This window comes from Rhinolophus ferrumequinum, chromosome 24 (genome assembly GCF_004115265.2).
Source record: "Rhinolophus ferrumequinum isolate MPI-CBG mRhiFer1 chromosome 24, mRhiFer1_v1.p, whole genome shotgun sequence".
In the NCBI taxonomy this organism is placed as follows: domain Eukaryota; kingdom Metazoa; phylum Chordata; class Mammalia; order Chiroptera; family Rhinolophidae; genus Rhinolophus; species Rhinolophus ferrumequinum.
The window spans coordinates 36,993,440-37,012,245 of record NC_046307.1 but is presented as its reverse complement, the minus strand read 5'-3'; the positions used below and the strand labels follow the sequence as shown (position 1 = coordinate 37,012,245).

The 18,806-nt window shown below is 51.2% G+C and overlaps 1 protein-coding gene across 3 annotated transcripts in view; it reads right to left on the bottom strand.

The window, feature by feature from the left end:
• The window catches only part of KCNIP1 (potassium voltage-gated channel interacting protein 1), a 285,873-nt gene extending 267,179 nt beyond the window's left edge, over window positions 1-18,694 (bottom strand). Inside the window, exons 1-2 of one of the 3 annotated variants that reach the window (XM_033096737.1) lie at window positions 18,432-18,694; window positions 3,729-4,262 (exon numbers count right to left, since the gene is read on the bottom strand). In XM_033096737.1, coding sequence (XP_032952628.1) covers window positions 3,729-3,816 — 88 coding nt within the window. In that variant the 5' untranslated portion in view covers window positions 3,817-4,262; window positions 18,432-18,694. Of the gene's footprint in view, window positions 1-3,728; window positions 4,411-18,431 lie in introns of those variants that run through there. The other 2 variants (XM_033096736.1, XM_033096739.1) reach the window with 2 other exon arrangements.
• Between the last annotated feature and the right edge of the window lie 112 nt (window positions 18,695-18,806).

Here is an 18,806-nt window from a genome sequence, read left to right as displayed (position 1 = left end):
CAGAGAGGTGAGGGACCCAGCACCAGTCTTCCCAGCCAGTGTGCAGAGGACCCAGGCTGTTCCAGTCTGGCATCCATTGCACTTTCCTTTGCATAATTTGTTCTCAACTTTTTCTTTTCTTTTTTTTTTTAAGCAACAGAAACTCTCTAAATTTTGGAGAAATCCAGTACGTAAAACAAATCAAAGTGGAGCTGAAGGGGCAGGAGTGGGGTGCCAGAACCCCACCCACAATTTAGGACGATTTAAATGCCCTTCTGGGGCATCAGGAAGCTCAGGCACAGTTCTGACTGAAGTGTCTTGCTGCAGGCTCGCCCTCTGGCCACAGACTCAGGTGCTGCAGCTGGACAGAGTTCAGTGCGCATTTTCTGAGCACCCAGGCCAGGGGGGCAGTCCGGCAGCCTGCAGTTTGTCCTGCTTCGGCATCTTCTGGGGGCCCTGCTGACGTCTGTGCCAAGCGGTGCTGCCCTGATCGTTTAACACTATTGCTGAAGTGCCACACGCAGCTGGGTACCAGACTCGGAGCTCTGGCTGTAGCGCTGAGTGAAACGCTGTGGTCCCTGCCTCACAGAGCTCAAGTTCAGTGGGGACAACAGCCTTTAGCAGACAGGTTCCTAAAAGAACATGGATCACAGGTCGTGGTCAGGGCTATGAAGGAGAAGCTCAAGGTCAAGGGGATATGTGAGCACAAGAACCTCATCAGTTCACCTCTGAGAAGGGCACCAGTGAGAAATCGGGGACACCCAGCAGCTTAGACCAATAGGAAAGGGGACAGCTGGCATTAGGGGGAGGCGACCGAGGTCCAGGGGCAGGCAGGACGGGATGGGGGTTGGTCTTGAGCTTCCCCTGCTCCCCAGCTATTCCCAAGGCAGGGAAGAAACAGTAAGTTGTCCCCAGGACCGGCAGGAGGTGCTCGGTCTGATAGGATCTTTACGTTCCTTAATCCTGAAAGGGATAAAGAAAAATCCTTCTAAGGGTTGGATTACTGCAAATGTAGGACTCCGTGCCCTGAATAATGAATAAGTGAAAACACAATTAAAACCAGAAATTATTAAGCACGTGTAATGTGTTGACATAGGGGCTAATCTAAACCTACCTAAGGCTGGTCTATACTTTAGATAGATCTTTCTCTGCTCCGCTGCTCTGGGCCTGGCCCTGCTCCCACGGTCGTTTATTTAACAAATCTTTAGCAAACACCTGGGTTGGGCAGGACACCAGCTTCCCAGCACATGCCTGGCACAGAGCCAGGGCTCTGTGAACACTAGGTTCTCTCTGTGGAGCTGCCATCCTGTCCTGGCACCTGCTGTGGGACACCTCCCTGGGCCTTAACTGTATAAAATTCAGTCCTGAAGGAGGTCAGAGAAAGGCCAGGTCCTCAGCACTCATCCCCACGGAGCCCTTTCTGTGTCACAGGGAGCTCCGTTTCTGAGATTCTGAGTGGAGAGAAGGGACTGTCCTGACCCGCTGGCTGGTTTCTCTGCAGAGGGTGACACTCCAATGCCGCTCCCGCTGCCAGCACCAACCTCCTTCCACTTGCCCCGCCCTGTCCTCCTGCTCATCGCCATAGAAGCCACTGTCGGAGGATGTCTCTTTTTGTCCTGGTCCAGCCTCCATGCCCCCCTCCATCTGAGCACTTGGTGTGGATGAAGCTAGGTGGCATTTGTGTCCTGGGTCTGTGCCTCCACCAGAACGCACGTTTCTTGATGGAGGAATTGTGTCTTATTCATGCATGTGTCCAGTGTCTGGTGATGAGTGTGCAACAGAGTAGATGCTCAATAAATAAATATTAAGCCAATGATTGTAGACAAATATGCAGAAAACAATATCTTCATGCTCAGTTGTGCAGGTAGCCGTCTACCTTCTCTCTCTCTCGGTCTCAATATTTGTCTTTCACACACACACACGTACACTCCTTTGCACACACGCTCTCTCCCTGACTCACCTTCTCACACTCACCCCTCTTGCTGCCCCTTCTCTGATGTCTCTCCCTCTCTGGGGTATAGAGACCCACCTGCAATTAGCTAAGTTAAAGAGCTCCTGACCCCGGCCCCACAGAGGGGATGGCTGGGGGCAGTCTTTCCAGACCCAGGCCCGTCTCAGCCCCTGGCTGCTCCCTCACATCTGGTCACTGCAACACACTGTAAAGGGATCCTGGCTCAGCTTCCTGGATTCTTGCAACAAGGCTGGAAGGTAATGGATGCATTTTACGCATGAGAAAACTGAGGCTCAGAAAGTCTCCAGCTTGCCCAGGGAGCAAAACCAGAGCTGGGATCTAGGTGTCTTACCCCCAGACACAAGCCCTTTCTGCTGCACTTCCGGGAAGCAGAGACTGGCATAGTGTGCTGCCCTCACCCCTCGCCCCTGAGACCCTGGTGACCCTGATGCCAGAGGAAAACTCTCAGTTGTCTCAGAGGATTGAATGCGGGAACTCTCTGCACTCTCCTAAGCCCTTCACCCCAGTCGATCCTACGTGGGGCCCCCAAATAACTCTGCCAGGCATCTGACCCTCAGCATTGGGCGTTTCACTGAACAGCCTTCCTGGAGGGGCAGCGCCCGATTTCAGAAGTGTAGTGGGGACAGAATAGGAATGATGAAGGGTCTGAAAAAGGAGATATGCAAAATCTCACCATCCGCCCTCCCTCGCCAGCCTTACAATCTGCAGCAGCCAGACCCGCTGGGCAGGCGGGGACGGGGACCTGAGCCATGTCATTAGAGCTGGCCACACACAGCCTTTCTCTTCTCTTCTCTTCATATTTTAAAATCCTAATCAAGGTTTGTGGCCTCCCTCCTACCCGGAATACCCTGCCTGCTGCTTTCAATCCATCTACCCCAAAGCCCGTTCTCCTGAACCAGGGTGTGAATATTTAAAGACATTTTTTCAGCCAGTGGAAGCCACATCACACTTCTGCTCTCCCTTTAAATATCATCTCCAGAAAGTTTGTCAGACTCTCTCTGAGTGCCTCAGCTTCCCCAGTCAGAGTGTAACATGGGGCTCCAGAGGCAGGACCGGGCTCTGGAGAGCTAAACCTCCCCTTTGCACCTGGGCCAAGTCACATACACACAGTCCCAGCGCTGGTCCACAGCCACCCTTTCTGGGCTGCCAGTGAGTTAAACCTGCAAATGCCTGCCACCCAGTTCTTGGAGAAGTAGAGAAGACAAACATCAGCATACGCAGGAGACATGGGGGGACAGGGATCCAAGAGGGCAGAGCGATGAATGAAGCCCCAGAATTGCAGGACCCTGGAATCTGACAAGAGAAAGCTCCTGGCACATCAGCCCCCGAGCTGATTCATAGCTCATATCCACCAGCGCACGGAAGAGAATGACGGCCGGTACCCCTCCTGCTGGCCCCTCAGGCGTCTTCGTTCTGCAGCCCACTGCATCAAATCTCTTATCAACAAGACAGAACTCCGTGGGTAACTTCTTGAAACTCTAGTCACGTGAAGCAGCTTCCAGTGCTCTGGGCAGGGTTCTGTCCCTCTACCCGCCTGTAAGCAATCAGCCACCAACCACCAAAGCCATTTCCAAAGTTCCAGGCAGTTTCAGCCAGCTGAGCTCCCTGGCGCGGCGCCCACCTGGGTTATCAGCAACCCCGAATCCCAGCACACCGACTTCCCCCAGCCTCCTCGAGACCTGGGGACACCAGAACGGCCACACCTGCCACACCGAGGCATTCTGACGAGTCAGACCCCATCAACACAGAAAATGAAAATCGAAGCCAGGTGTCCTACCTTTGCTGAGGGTCCCAGTGATGAGCTTAAAGATGGTCTGGGCAAATTTCACGAACCCAAGCTTGCACCTTTTGGAGCAGCCGCTCATGGTGGTACAGAGAAAGCAGGCTCTGGTGTCAGCGCCCAGAAGGGATGGCTTCTACCTTGTCTGCCCCTGGAACTTGGAGGCTGCCTAGGCGAACCCAAAGAGATAGATGCACCCCAGAAGCTCTGGGAAAGAGCACAGCTGCCTCTGCAGTGAGTCCGACTTCTGCTGCATCCAGAGAGCCTGCAGGGCACGGTGCTTGCTCCCTTCCTCTGTCCTTCCCTCCACCGCTTCCTGCTGTCCACTCAAGTCCTACTTGCAGGAAGACATCAGAATGGCAAGGCTGGGACGGCACGGCCAGGGCACAGGGCGCTTTGAGAGAACCGAGGAGGAGAGTGAAGCTGAGCAGAGCAGGGAGGGAGGAGCTGGAGCTCTCCCAGGCTTCACTGACTGTCTTTCTTACATGGCAGTGGCAATGTAGCAATTAATACTCGAGTCAGAGGGAGGGGCTGCGACGCAAAAGATACCCCGTGTCACAGCTTCCCTGATGGCTCTCCTGCTCCTTCCCTGGTTAAGCTAACAGATCAATTCTGTGTGCCCTGATTGGGATCCGCGAGAACTCCCCACAGAGCAGGAAGCTGCTGCCGGGTACTCAGTGGAAAGTTTGCAGGCAGCTTCTGAGTGGCCTGGTTTGTCTCGCGTAGACGTCAGGCTGAGTGGGGCGCTCCAGGGAGGGGTGGGGTGGGGGCGGCTTGTAGCTCCCTCTGCAGCACCCGCAGCAGGGGCTGTCTGCCTGCCTCTGGCCCCGCTCTGACCCCAGGTGCCCCGCGCTCTCATCAGGATAGGAAAGGAGTGTGATTGGGGCTTTTCTTGATGAAGAAAGTAGTCCTCAGAAATGCCATAAAGAAAGTCCGAAATTCAAACAATTTGACCACAGTACAATCCTTTTAGAAGTCAAACTGCAAGGCAGCACGCACATATGAAGTCGACTATTGTTTCATATGTCTGGCTGCCGTTCAGTGCCACACTGTGAAGGTAGCCAGGGGTCTCCGGGGGCATCTCATCCCACCCTCTAGAAAGGGATTACTTTCCTTGGTACTTCAAAAGGTCTTCATGGGACCACCTGCCCATGCACTGTGGCTACATGTGAACAGCAGACATGAAATCCACTGTCAGCTGAACTAAGTCATGCCTTGGGAAGGTCTTTCTCTTCCTCTTCATCGGCTTGTTTCCTTCTCACCTGCTTCTCTGGGTTGTTAGAGAAGAAGAGGTTGCTTAAGAGCTAGAGAACGGAGACTACCAGTTGATAAAATGCCAGATAAGCTGGAACTCATGCTCCATACCTGGTTTCTTCCCCATCTTCCATGAGTTATGGGGAAGTGAATCTTGAAATAAACCTCAGCCCTTAGGATGGTCACCAACAAACTTGAGCTTCAAGAACAGAGCTCTGAGACAGCCCACAAACACAGAGCCTTTGTCCAAGCCCCAGAGTGACCTGCGTGCCCTGATTCGCCAGCATGGTATGAGACACAGCATATACAACAGGAGGGAGCCTGGGGAGAAAATACCCATCGTGCCCGATGTCTCAGGGCTGGACATACCCACATTATTCACTTTTGTCTCCAGTTAAAATGCACTTGGTATCTTGGAATGTGAATGACACGTAACCTCATCAACCAGTGGTCGTTGGCACCAACTCAACGTTAATAGGAACCCCCAGTTAGCCACCAGTAGCCCTTCTTGATAGGTATTTTCTTTCTCGGGGTCGACTGCCTTTTGTTCACTTAGTCACGTGTCCAATATTTATCAAGTTCCCAGTATTTAGGAGAGAGCTGAGCAGCCAGGGTACAGAAAGCACTGAGCACCCAGGATGTGGAAGACATGGAGCCAGGCAAACTGGATAGACACAGTCACGTCCTCTTGGCCCTCACAATGGAGTGGATTTATCATCAGACACGAAGCCCTTGTCAAGAATCCAGTTACCCAATGAACTTGGTTCACTTTGCAGAATCTTAGTGGGCAGATAGGTGTTAAGAAGGAGAAGGAAAGAACTAGATCAAGGGCCACTCCCTGGCAGGGAAGGGCCAGGTGAAGGGCCTCACTGCCTGGGCTCAGTCGTGTCTCTCTTCTTTCTCATATGAAAGAGAGATACACTGAGGATTGAGAAGCCAGGAGAAGCAATGGCTGTGGCTTCAGTGATATTAGCTGACCCAGAACTTGGTCTTCAGCCTGGAAACCTGGCCCGAAATCCTGCTAGAGGAGTGGCTCCCAGAAGATGGTCAGTAGTACCATGGGGATGATAGGCGATGTCTAGGGGGATCTGCATTTGGACTCTAGCTCAGGATTCTAGAACGCCAACATTTCTAGAATGTTGGAAAATTCAAGGGGAAAGAAGGGGAAAGAAACAGCAGCACCTGTTGGCTGAAGGGTCTGGCAATCCTACGAACAAGGAACTCCAAGCAAGACAGGGAGTGGTTAAGAGCGTGGCCCTTGCGCCAGGTACTCACTCACCTGTTCATTCTCCGCAGATATAGTATCTAATAAAAACACTGTCACCACGGCCTCTGCTCTAGGTACTGACTATACAGCTGTAGACAAAGCAAAGGGGGTGAGCTTATGATGTTCACATTCACATGGGAGAAGGACAGGTAAGTCACCAACGGTGTCATATATACAGGGTTGTGCTTTGAAGAAAAAGAAAGCCAGGTGGGAGGAGAGTGACAGGGGCTCCTTTTCACAGGGTCATCAAGGAAGGCTTCTCTCTATTAAAGTGACATTTCAGCAGAGACCCCAAGCACACAGCCACACAGCGTTCTGGAGTAATAATTATTATTAGGGTTGAGGGTATAGCAAGTGCAAAGGCCAAAGACAGACCTGAGATTCTAAAGTCTGCAATTTAGCAGCTGTGGAGCCAGCAGGAGAGCCTCAGTTTTTTCTTCTGGAAAATGGGAATAATAATCCTACCTCACAGGATTTGAGGTTTAAATGAAACCACTGTGCTTACTATAGGGTCTGGTGTAGTAAGCCACTCTCTCAGGGGCCAAGGTCATGACTGTTGCTCTGACTGCTGCCACTGTTGTTGTTGGTGCCACTCCTGCCCCTGTCTCCTAAAACAATTCTACAAGCAGAGGCAATGGAGATAAAGCCTCGTGTCCACTGGAAACCACAGAGCCAGGCCCCGATTTTTAATCTCTCCCAGCAGTAACTCAAGCACTAAGCATGTCAGATTCTCCTCTGATTGCAAAGTATTTGAACTCGGTCTTCGATCAACGACTCAGGCCCAGAGGGGTACAGCAGCCTCCAAAGCATCACACAGCAAAATCCCCAGAAACGCGGGCAAGGTGTTTAGTGTTCCAAGAACACTCTCAGCAAAGGAAGGCAAGTTGTGCCAGAGTTAGATTCATGATAAAAAAGGACAGGAGAGAATTGTTCTTTGCTCAAGGAACATGTGATTCTGCAAGGACAGGGCCAGGAGAGGCCATGTGCTAATAGAGTACTCAGGAGGCACCGGGAAATTAGACCATCAGCAGGTTTGTAATTAGTGTCCCTGTCACGGACTGGCATCAGCCAAAGGAACTTGGGAAGGCAGGGCATCTCTCCACCTGAAACCATCTATAGGAGTGTTTACACACCAGTTCCAGGGGGAGAGAGGCAGAGGGGGGCTCCAGATGGCACGTGGGCCCAGGAGAATACTCGGACCTCGCTGCGTACAAGGCTAACAGAGGACAAACATGCTGTCCTTGAGAAGGTTGAAAGCTGTCCTTATTATGGTAACAACGACAGCAGAATCCATGGAGCACCTTCTATGTGCAAGCGACTGTTCTAAGTCCTTTCATTCCACATGTCTAATCATTATTGTAGTCCCATGAGGCAGATCCTGTTATGGAACCTGTTCTGCAGATGAGGAAACAGGCCCAAAGAGGGAAAGTAACTTGTGGATGGCCACACAGCTAAGGCAGAGTTTGAAACCAAGACCATTTGACATTTGACTCTAAAATCATGGAAGCTTACGTCGTATCGCACAGGGTTCAAAATGAATGCAACTGTCCATGTGAGTGAGAAATAGTTTGCCCTGATACTAAAATGAACAAGTAACTGTCCATTATAATCATAAACTTCCTGCCCCTGGTGGCATCGGGGAGGGAGAACGGAGACATTCATCCGGGAAGGACTTCCCTCCACGGCCGTGGCTGTGGGGTCGGAGGGGAGGCACAGAGGGGCAGACTGTTACAGTGCAGCCAGGAGACACAAACCGACTGGCTACTGAACAGAGAGAATTCCGTGTAAAGACTTGTCACGCAGGTATTGGAGGATCAAAAAGGACAAAAGCGGGCACTGAGGAATTATAGAGATGGTAAAGTAACTGCAGGAAGCAGATGCCAGCTCCAGCGGGGCGGGGGTGGGAGACAAAAGACAGAACCGGGAGCCTCAGGGTCTGCAATCCTGCCGGAGGGACCCCATGAGGCTGAGAACCAGACTCTGAGGAAGGGGTGTAGTCTGGCTCATGCTGATGTCTCTAACGGGGAGTGTTGAGGCGGAATCTTGAGAGTTCAAAAAATATGTATCAGAAACTGGAACCAATGGCTGAGACTGGAACCTACTGCACAGCTAGGGCAAAGTGCTGTGGCCGTGGGGACCTGCAGGGACAGGAAGCTGCCTGGAGCGAGGCCCCGTCCTCCAGCCTGCAGCCTCCCTCTCTCCCTACTGGCAGAGCCCGTCTCACGGCGGCTGGTAAAGCAGAAATGTGGCTTCAGAGTCCCAGCCCAGTGTAGGATAGAGAAGGGCAGAGAAAGACACCCTTTGAAGCTGGGGGTCAGTAGCCTAATAACCAGCCCAGTCTAGGTGTCTTCCCTTCTGAAATTCTAGAATCTGCTATGAGCCAGGCATTGGGCATACGCCAGGAAATAAGACAAACTCCCTTTCTTTGTGGGAGCTGCATTTCAGAGGGAGAACAGGGAAGGATGCTCAGACCATGAGCAAGCAAACAAATTCATACAGTAGACAGTTTCCGAGTGTGAAAATATGCTGAAGCAAGTAGCAACCCATCTATGTTTCCTAACCAGCAAAAAGCCCTTGACTCGGAGTTCACTGCACAGCTCCTAATAAAACCACCACTAAGAGGAAAAGGGCAGATTCCACTTATAAGGGGTCATGATCCTTATAAAAACAATCACCATGATTTAGTACTGTTACCAGATGCTGTGCTGGGTGCTGTATTTAGGTTACCTGGGTCTTGTAATGAATGCCTGTTATTATGTATTATACCCATTTTGCAGATGAGGAAGTGGAGGCTCCGTCAGAGTTGGTGACTCGCTTCAGGGGAGGAGGTTGAAACAAAGGGCCTGATAACTGACTGGAGGAAAGTCTGGGGGATGGAAGGGAGTCAAAAGCCACCAGTAGTTGTAGAAACAGAACTGGAAAGGTATAAAGAGGGTCAGGTCTAGGGAGGGAGATGGTTACAGATTTCCTATGTCTTAGGGAGAGAAATGTCCAACTGGTAAGTGGAAATGAAAATGAGGAACTCTAGAGAGAGGTAGGAGCTAGAAATCATAAATAAATGATTTTTGTAGCTGCTCAGGAAGAAAATAAATGTGGCATCCCAGCAGGCCCAAAATATTAGCATTTAAATACAGGCTTACACAGGTGGGTAAAAAAGGCAATTTCCTAAGAATTAAATCAGATTTTATCGTTCCTCTAAGTTGAAGAAAAATTCATTCTGCTCCACTGTGGTCCTCAGAGACTTGCGCCTTGCTCGGGCGGCATGCCGGCTCCGAGTTCTTACTGGGGCTGCCTGTTTCTCCCCACTACAGTTATGAGAAAATGATGCCTAAGAGCCAAGAGAAATTCATCAGCACTGTTGGCTGGAAGTCCTCAGGCTCGTGTGTAGAGAGGAGAGCGCAGCTCTGTTGGGGTCTCCATGCCCTCGACACTTAATTGTGTCAGCAGGTCTACCGGGCTTGGCTAGGGCATGGAGGCACCAGGGTTTTGCTGCAGAACTGGTAAGGGGGTGAGGGTACAGCTGCAGCTGCTTTCAGGCAAAAGGTGGGAAGAGACCAAGTTGGTCCTTGAAGCGGCCTCTGTTCCCCTGGTGCCCGCAGATGCTTCTCCATGGCGACCCACGGATATGTCCGGCCCAGTGCTGTCTGCTCTTCCCCACACTGTGCTCGGAACTGGACTCAGTCCAGGTCAGCGGCCTTTTGTCCCGTCATCAAAGTTCTCCACAAGCTCTCCATGCCAACACTACGCTGGGATCTGAAAGAAAGTCCCCCCTCGTCACTGCCAGAGAGCCCGGCTCTCCTTGTTCTTCACGGAGATAAGTTCCCCTCCGAGGGGTCAAGATGCTCCAGCAGCCAAGCTCCTTCACCTGGAATTCACCTGGAATGCCTGGAATTTTTGTCTCGTCAGGATCTTGCCCAGTTTAGAGCAACACTGAGCATGAGTAATATGGGTTTTGGAGGTCATGAGACTTGAACTCAAATTGCCACTGTAACCACTCATTAGATGTGTGCACGTAAACCAGTTATTCCAACTCCCCAAGCCTCTATTTCCCTATCTTTAAAATGGGAATAAGAACCTCTTAACTATCAGAATTGACGCCGACGTTCAGCAGGCAGGTGACCAACTGTCCTGGTTTCCCAGGACTAAGGGGTTTCCAGGGATTTTCTTAGGACTTTCAGCGCTGAGATCAAAGCAATGCCGGGTCACTCTATGGTGACAGCACAGACAGAGCCCCTGCCCATAGCAGCTGCCCCTGCAACAATGATCACGAAAGTGGAGAGCCTGTGTGTTTTAACCCACGTTCTATACTGCCCTCAGATTTTGGGTCACTTGCATTGTATATTTTACTATATATATTGTCAGAAATGACCCCAGATTTTTTTGTGGCACCAAGGTGGGTGTCAGAAATAGTAAAGGAATAATTAGTCAGGGGTACCCAGTCCCTTTTCTTCTGTGGTTCCTCCTCCCTCCCCCCACCAGTCAGGGTCCTGTCCCCCCAGATCCAGTCATGGAATATAGGGGAGCTGACCGTGATCACAGCCAGCCCAGACTGACCAGTCCCCTCTGCCTTTAAGGCCACGCTCCAGGAAAGGGGGAAGAACGGTCATATGACCAAGGCCAAACCACAGGCAGCTCTGGGTCTGAGAACAATCGTTCTGGAAACTCCAGAGACAGTGATGGAGGGAACTTGGAGAGGAAGCATTTGCCGATTAAGTCCTTTTAAATATTTATCCTCACATTGGTAATTATATCAGCGCCCCGAGGGGCCAGCAGAGTCCAGGGCAGCTGACAGGAGGGCAGAGGTGGCCTGTGCCAGGGGCCTGCAGTGGGATGCTGAGCGGGGTTGTCGCTCACGCTCTGGTGTAATGCTCACGGCAGAACCGAGAAAACTGCCTCTTGTCACTGTGCCCTGTGCCTCAGATGGTAAAACCAACTCCACTCTTAGAGGAAATTCAAGCCCAGTGCCAAGCTGGCATGTTCGGGAAGATCAAGACGCAATAGGCATGCCAGAGGGGACGCTACGACTAAGACTTGTGGGGTAGGTTGTGCCATTCCCCTCCATCTAGCCTGTAAGCTTGTTCCTGACAGGTTGTGTCTCTCACTCCTTTTGTGTGACACCCCCTTGCCCACACCCCCTCCCCAGGGTATCTCTCTGCTGGAGAATGGCAATACCTTTTATTTCTGCGTCACCCTCACATCTCTATGTGCAAAGGACAGGGGGACAGACTGCGTCACCTTGTCTGTGATACGGTTGTAAAACAGTTTCCAGGTTGGTATCTCCAGGTGAGGGCATAAATGAAATAATACGTGAGAATTGAATTTCTATATTACGTATTAGCCTAGAAGCATTAAGTGGTCTACTTAAGAGACAGTGTCATGTGATGGTTAAAAGTCCAGCTCCTACGCCTCCGAGCTATGTGACTTTAGACAAAGCCAACCTCCTAAGCCTCAGTTTTCCCATCTGTAAAATAAGGGTAATGACAGTGGCTATGTCATATGATTATTGTATTCAATGCAAAATGAATGTAAGAACATAACAAGTGCTCAAATCATGGCAGCTAGTGTCACTTGCAGTAGCTGTTGCTATAATGTTGGTCATGGAGCCCACTATACAGAGGAAGAAGCTGAGACCCACCGTTGGCCCCCTCCAGGACGTTCTGCTTCCACATGGAATTATCTGGGGTCTGCAATTACTGTGAGTCTTGCTTCCTTACCCACGAGCTCCATTCACATGTCTTGTCTCCGTCTCCGGCCAAGAGTCTGACAGCTGGATGTCCTTGGGTTCAGAGGCTCCAGAGCACAGGGACAAAAGACTGGACAGAACAGTTTCTAGGGCCCCCTTGCTTCTGTGGCTTCAGCTTAGGTTGGAAAGGGTGTGGGTCTACATCCCCCAAAGTGTCAGGGAACTATGTCATCACAGGACAACCTTCCTTAATGTCCTGCTGTGTCGATGGGAAATGCTTGAGTTTGATTCCCGGACTTTCAGTTGGAAAGCAAGACACCTCAAAAATAACTATGTGGCAGAACCAGGAGAGGTGCTGGAGCCCCTTTCTGCTGCCTTCCACCTTGCTCCCTGCAGCAGCAGCCTGCAGAATGTCAGCCCACATTCTTTCCTATCTCTTACCCACGAGAATGGGAAGACCAGAGACAATAAAAATATAGTGGAGAGAAGGAAGTTGCTATCCCATCAGCTGGCACCTAAATTTTTCTCAGGGAATGGGTTATCTTTGTTGAGGTATGGGTCCTAAATATCACCTTGATAATAATGGTTGCCAGAGTATGCAGAAAGAAACATCTAAACTTCTCTGTTGTAGGAATAAGCAGGAATTTGGGAGAAGACACTGCCGAAGAGAGCGTCAGAAAGAGGAGAGGGAGGCTGGCCTCCAGATATCAGAAAAAGCCGAAGGACTTAGGAAGATGCATGTCTAATATTCAAATTTACGTTGTCTCTGTGGTCATGAAGTAAAATCCTACGTCTCCTCTAACTTCCTATGAAGTTGGCTACACACAAGGGACTTGTCTGATTTTATAAAAGAAGGGATTGAATTACAAGTTCAGGTGGATTTGATGAGAGGAGGACCAAGGACACATAGGAAACCAAGCAGTTTCCTAAACAGGCCTAATTCAGGGAAGCAGGGGCTCAGAGGGCCCGGTGACTGGGCAAAACCATATCCTACCCAGACTCCACAACAAGTACATAACAGCAGAGATTGAGAGACGAAGGGGCCCACACTTGGTGGGGGGAACATTCTGGCAAACTGTCTTAAATGTCTTAAAGGGTGGGGCATCTCAGCTGACTCCTGGGTTCCAAACATCATAAAAACACTAATACCAGCTTGTGCACTCTACTCTGCAAAGCGCTTTTAACCTCAGGATTTTGTGTCAATTTTCAAACAAGGAGACTGCAGCCCTGAGAGGTCACAGGACTCCCTCAAAGTCACACTGGCCAGGGTCTGATCCTCACTGCTGTTGGGACCTCTGCTGACTCAGCAGAACCCAGGCATCTGGTTGCAGTAGTTTGCTAATCGTTAGGATGCTAAGTAGCTCCAAAAATACTATGAGGTGGCTTCTAGGAGGCGAAGGTGAGCCTGGAAATGGGGCTCAGGACCAATCTCTGTCATGATCCATCCCCACCCCCAGCCAGTCTTGGTGTGGCAAAGAAAGGTCGGTGAGGGCGCTGAGGGGGCCTCCAGGGGCCCAGACCTCAGGTATCTGCATGTGCACAGCTTGGGGGAAGTTCAGGTTCAGAGGAAAGGACCTCGGAAGAGTAAGCATTCCAGATGGCTCTGCCAACGAGAAGTTGCTGCCCTTGGCAGTCACAGGGGGGGCCATTTATGACCAGGATTCACTCAACCCGATTATTTCATCCTTAATGGGGAGGAAGTCCTGCAGAGACGGCTCCTGTGCTTCAGTGTTTCCTGCACTGCCCCCACTGTGTCACTAGGGGGAGCCCAACCTCCCACTCCCCACCTGCATCCCACCTGACCAGGTGAGGCCTCCCTTGTGCCCCAGAAAGGATGTGGTCAGGGGGCCTGGGAGAGACAGCCCTCTCTTCCTGGGATGGGTATGTCTCAGCCGACTTTGGAAAATGTTTTCAGGAATCACAGCACAGGCTAGATTTGCCTGTAAAATTAGTGCTGTTTCTACTTATGGTTTGGGAGACCCTGCAGCGCCCACCCTCAACCTGCTCCCCCATCAGAGCTCTTCTCGGGAAGTCCCGCCAAGTACAGAGTCCCAGGAACGCAGACACAGGGACAGGAGACGGGAAAGGCCAGGCTGAGTGCTTGACAACGATAAGACCCGTCACCTATCGAGGAGGCAGTACCAGTGGGTGATCAGACCTGTGGGCTCTGGGGTCAGACGCCTTTGTTTCCAAACCTCCCCCAATTAGACGTGATTGCCAGGAGACCAGGAGCCTCGTCTATATCTGGTGTACCACAAAATCCCCAATGCCTGGAATAGAGAGCCTGGCACACAGAGAGCAGTCGATATTTTATGAATAAACCAGTGGTTCCAACCTTACTGTTTCTTTAACCTTGTAGCAGGTGCTTCATTTCTTTATGTTTCAGCTCCGTCCTCTGTAAAACAGGACAAAAATATACTTGCCAGTCAGAATGGTGATGAGGATTAAATGAGAAAACCAGCTACCACACTCAATATTGTGCCTAATATGTAGTAAACTTTCAAAAACAGCGGCTAAGTAGCAGCTCACATGTGTTTCTGTGAGATACCGTGTACGTGTGTGTGCATGTGTATTCATGCATGTGTGTATGCGTGTGTGTTCATGCATGTGTGTGTGCGTGTGTGTGCAGTGCACTTGCACATAATCTGAGGTTATCCTCCCAGGAAGATGGCTCTATTATCTCATTTTTACAGCTGAGGAAACTGAGGCACAGAGGGGCACAGTTGTGTCCAAAGTTGTTTTGCTAATAATGGCGGTAGAATCCGAGTGTTAAGCCCAGCAGTCTGACTCTACAGCTTTGCTCTTAGAGCTCAGAAATTGCTTGCTCAGAGTCCTTCTGGGTCAGATACTCTGTAAGCAACAACGCACTGTTTTGGGTCATTTCATGCAGAGGACAAGGCACATCTCCGGTGGTCCTTTTCTGCATGTGACACTGACTTCCAAAGCCTGTGTCCCCAGGCTCCTGAGGGTTGATGAGCTGAATTGCACAGCCATGCAAAGCAACAATGACCAACTGCTAAGTACGGGGCGTGGGACCCAGCCTTGCCTCCTACTGCCCTGAGGAACAACAGGATGGGCTCAAGGGCTCTACAGCCCACCCCAGGGTCTCTCAGTCTCCTGTCTGTCAGAATCGCCCAGGCCCCTTCCCTGCAGCTGCCAGCACCCAACCTCAGCGGCAGATGCTGCTCTGTAGGAAATGCCAAAGAGTTGCCATTCTACTGGTAAGTCCCCCCCGCCCCACACACTGCTGGCTCCCCAACCCCCACCACCCCTCAAGCACCGCCCTGTGGCCCACCCTCCAGGGAAGTGCTGAGAGGCTCCGAGGGAGTCACTCAACTGTGCAGAGGAGGCAGAGAACAGAAAGGCCAGATAAAGGGAAGGACTCTGGAATCTGAGCTCCTTCACCCGTCCCCCCCAACCCCCTTTTGCTTCCGCTGGAAAAAAGAAAATTGCCAACTAATTGCTCCTTGACAACCCCTGCTGGTCCTCAGTCATTTCTTTCTTGCTGAGATTATAATTAGGGAATCAGTAAATTTAAATAGGAAATCCATGAGCAGCACAGAGCCTTCATTTTTCAAACGCTGTTTCGTGCACCCTGCCAGTGGCACTTGTGGGCAGTGGTGTCAGGTCCCAAGTGCAGTGGGGATGGGGCTGTGGAGAGCATGGCCGCTGGTCCGCTGGTCTCTGCAAAGGTGCAGGAGCGAAGGCCACAGCCTGGATAAGCATGTGCCGTTCTCCAGGCTGGGCCAAGGACTTTCTAAGCCTTATGTTACTACATCCACCCTTGGAGGCAGCACTAGTTTTACTGCCATTTTACAGCTAAGGAAACAAAGGCTCAGAGAGACACTGGCTTATGCAAGGTCACACAGTAAATGACAGGAAAAGGACTTGAAGCCCCACGTGTCTGATGCATGTCATCCTGCACTTTGACTGTTTCCAACCGAGTGGGGACCTATGTCCCAGACCTGAGAAAATTCCAGGTGGTGGTCCCTCTTCTTCCCCCACCAAAGTCTGGAGACAATCACAGCCTGGCCTGGGCCTGCCTTCTCTCTTGTGCCCCCTGGGTCTACAGGTCAAGGTGAGGCTCCTGGTGGGGCTGAGAGGGAGGAAGAGAATTCTGCCCGTCCTGTGAGCTGTGCTTTCTCTCTGGACCAATAATGCTGCCTCCCTGTGGGTCCTCGCAGCAGCCTGTCTGGGCGGGAGGACCCAGAGTGTCACCCCATCTCCATTTCAGAGATGAGAAATCAGAAGCCTCAGAGAAATACAATGACTTTGCCCAAGATGCCTTAGCCAGCTACTGGCAGATAGATTTGGGACTCAGGTGCTCTCTACCTCCCTGCCAGGGCGAGCTGCTTCTCCAGGGCTCTGTCACTCTGCACGGCTGGGCTCCACCTGCAGACAGCTGGCCTGTCCAAACAGAAAACCAAAACATTGGCAGGCGGGGGAAGGACAAGAGCTCACGTCTCTTGCTCACCTGTCTCTTGCTCACCTGTGAGGTACCACTGGCTGCTAATAGAAGAGAGCTTTGGAGCCACCTGTCAGCAGTGACTTTCAGCTTTGCCTTTCTAAGCGTCACCTAAAAGAAAATTGTGGGTGTTTGTGGTAGAGATGGTATGAGGATGAACTGGGACAATGAAGCTAAAACACGGGCCCAGGGCAGTGCCCAATGTGTGTCAGTTATGGGCAGAAAGCATTGCTTGTTTCCCTGTTTAGTACTATACTAATATCATCAATGGTTCTTCTAATCCTGTGAGATTTCAGTATCTCCATTGTCCAGATGGGAAAACCGAGGCTCTGAGAGATTAGAAAGCTAGGTTCAGACCGACATCTCATAAGCAGGAGATCCAGGCTTCCAACCAGGAGCTGTATAATCTCAGGCCCACACTCACCCCCCTCACGTGCCATCTCCAGCATGGGGCAGCAGTAGGACAGAGATATCCAGGGGACGGGGGACATGTGACACCCCAGACAGATCAACCTATGCCCTGGCCACCAGGACAAGCTTCAGTGTCGGGGCTACTGTACTTCTTAGTGACCCTGCACTGTGGCAAAATGCAGAAGGGACAAGACGTCTGCACATCAAGAACAAAGATCATGACCTTGCTGCTTAGTTGGCCCTAGTTCTTAGGGAACAATCCCCCGTTGCCAGTCACCTGCTGTGGGGGCTCTTTTATTTAAGCGTAAATGAGGAAACATTTCTCAAAAATTGTGATGTATAATGAAGAAATAGTAACTGTCATGCGGGGCGGCCTGCGGGGTCTCAGCTCCCGCTCCCCACATAAAAACACAGGACAGGGTGAGGCCAAAAAGGAACACCCACGGAGCCATAGGTAGGGGAGTCATCCTGCTATATTCTCGCTGGCGGCACTATAGTCTCACTGGAGGCTGGATCCACACTGTCCGCAACCCGCTATCCTAACTGCAATCCGCGCTTGCAGGCTCAGCCACCATCTTCTTTCTAGCCCCCCTTTGCTGCTAGCGTAGCCACAGCAGTTATATTAGTGGCCAATGGCTCACTGGTTACAGCTGACGGCCAACCAGCCACAGCTGATGGCCATTTACTACCTGAGCCAGCACCTTTCCACGCGAGGCCGAGAGCTTGGAAACTGCCCTCCTGGCTCTGTCCCCACAGTGACCCTTTCTTATCCCTTCAAATCTTATGATTTTGAAAAATATGCAAGACGTGTCGCATTTCTTTCCTTACCGTTTCGATGTTTGGTCTGTCTCCTCTCTCATGTCTCTGTCTGTCTCTCTCTATGTGTGTCTTGTTCTGTCCCCCTTTCCCTCTGTGCTTCTGTCTCTGTTTCTTGGCTTGTGAATGTCTGAGTACATTAATCCCTGAAGTCAGGAGGACATTAGACTTCCTCCTTTTCTACCCTCCCCTCCCCAAGCCCGTCTCCTCGGAGCTCCGTGGCCAGCCTCCGGGGCCCAGCACCAGCTCAGCACCTCCGTGAGGGCAGCACTCTTATGCATCACTGTAATTTTCCCCTGGCTTCAGAAACTCACAGCGACGCCTCATGTTCCTAAATCTAAATAAACATCTTCCTCAGCTGGGAAAGGCAGGATCATAAATTGGTTGTGTTTTCACAAAGCAAACTTTTTTGGCCAGAAAGAGCTGTACTCTTCATCTCCTGCCTGGAAGGAGGACAGAGAGGAAAGGAGACAGAGGGCTGGGAGAATGGGCGGAAAAGGGAAGGAACAAGCAGAAAGCAGGAGAGAGGGCAATGCGCGGGGAGGAGGGAACACAGAAAAGCCCAAGAGAGTCACACTCTTCTCTCTCAGACCGTAGGCAAATAGTTTACAATTAGGATTTCCATTTCACTGACAGATAAACTGAGGCTGCAGGAAAGTCAATGGCAATATTAGGAGAAGGCAGTTTTCTTTGCAATGAACAACAGTGCATCGAGGGCAGGGAGAGAGAGGCTTCAGACTCCCGAAACCCCAGGAGCTGAAAACCACATCCCGCATTACTTTTCTTCCCACGGACAGAACTGACCTGCTCTGCTGACTTAGCTCAGTGTGCATTTGGGCTTCTGCAGATTTCCAGAGAAACAGCACATTTCCTAGGGAGTGAACACCATCACTGGAGCCTCGTTCTTTCGAGTTTTGAACACCTGGAGCCTGCTTTGCTGAAAGGGGAGAAGCTGTACCATGTTGCAGGAATCTTAGCAGGAAACAGTGGTGTTGATCACGTGTTCAGGAGAGCCTCAGACCCTTTTCCCAGCCTCCCTATGTAAGGGATGGCGGGGCGGGGGAAGCCCGGTGAAGGAGGCTCCAGTCCCGAGCCCACTGCCTGCGTCTCCTGCCGATGGTCCTCAAAGTCCTAACACCTGGGCCAGCAGCTAATCAGGCTTTCAGCTTTGCCTCGCCT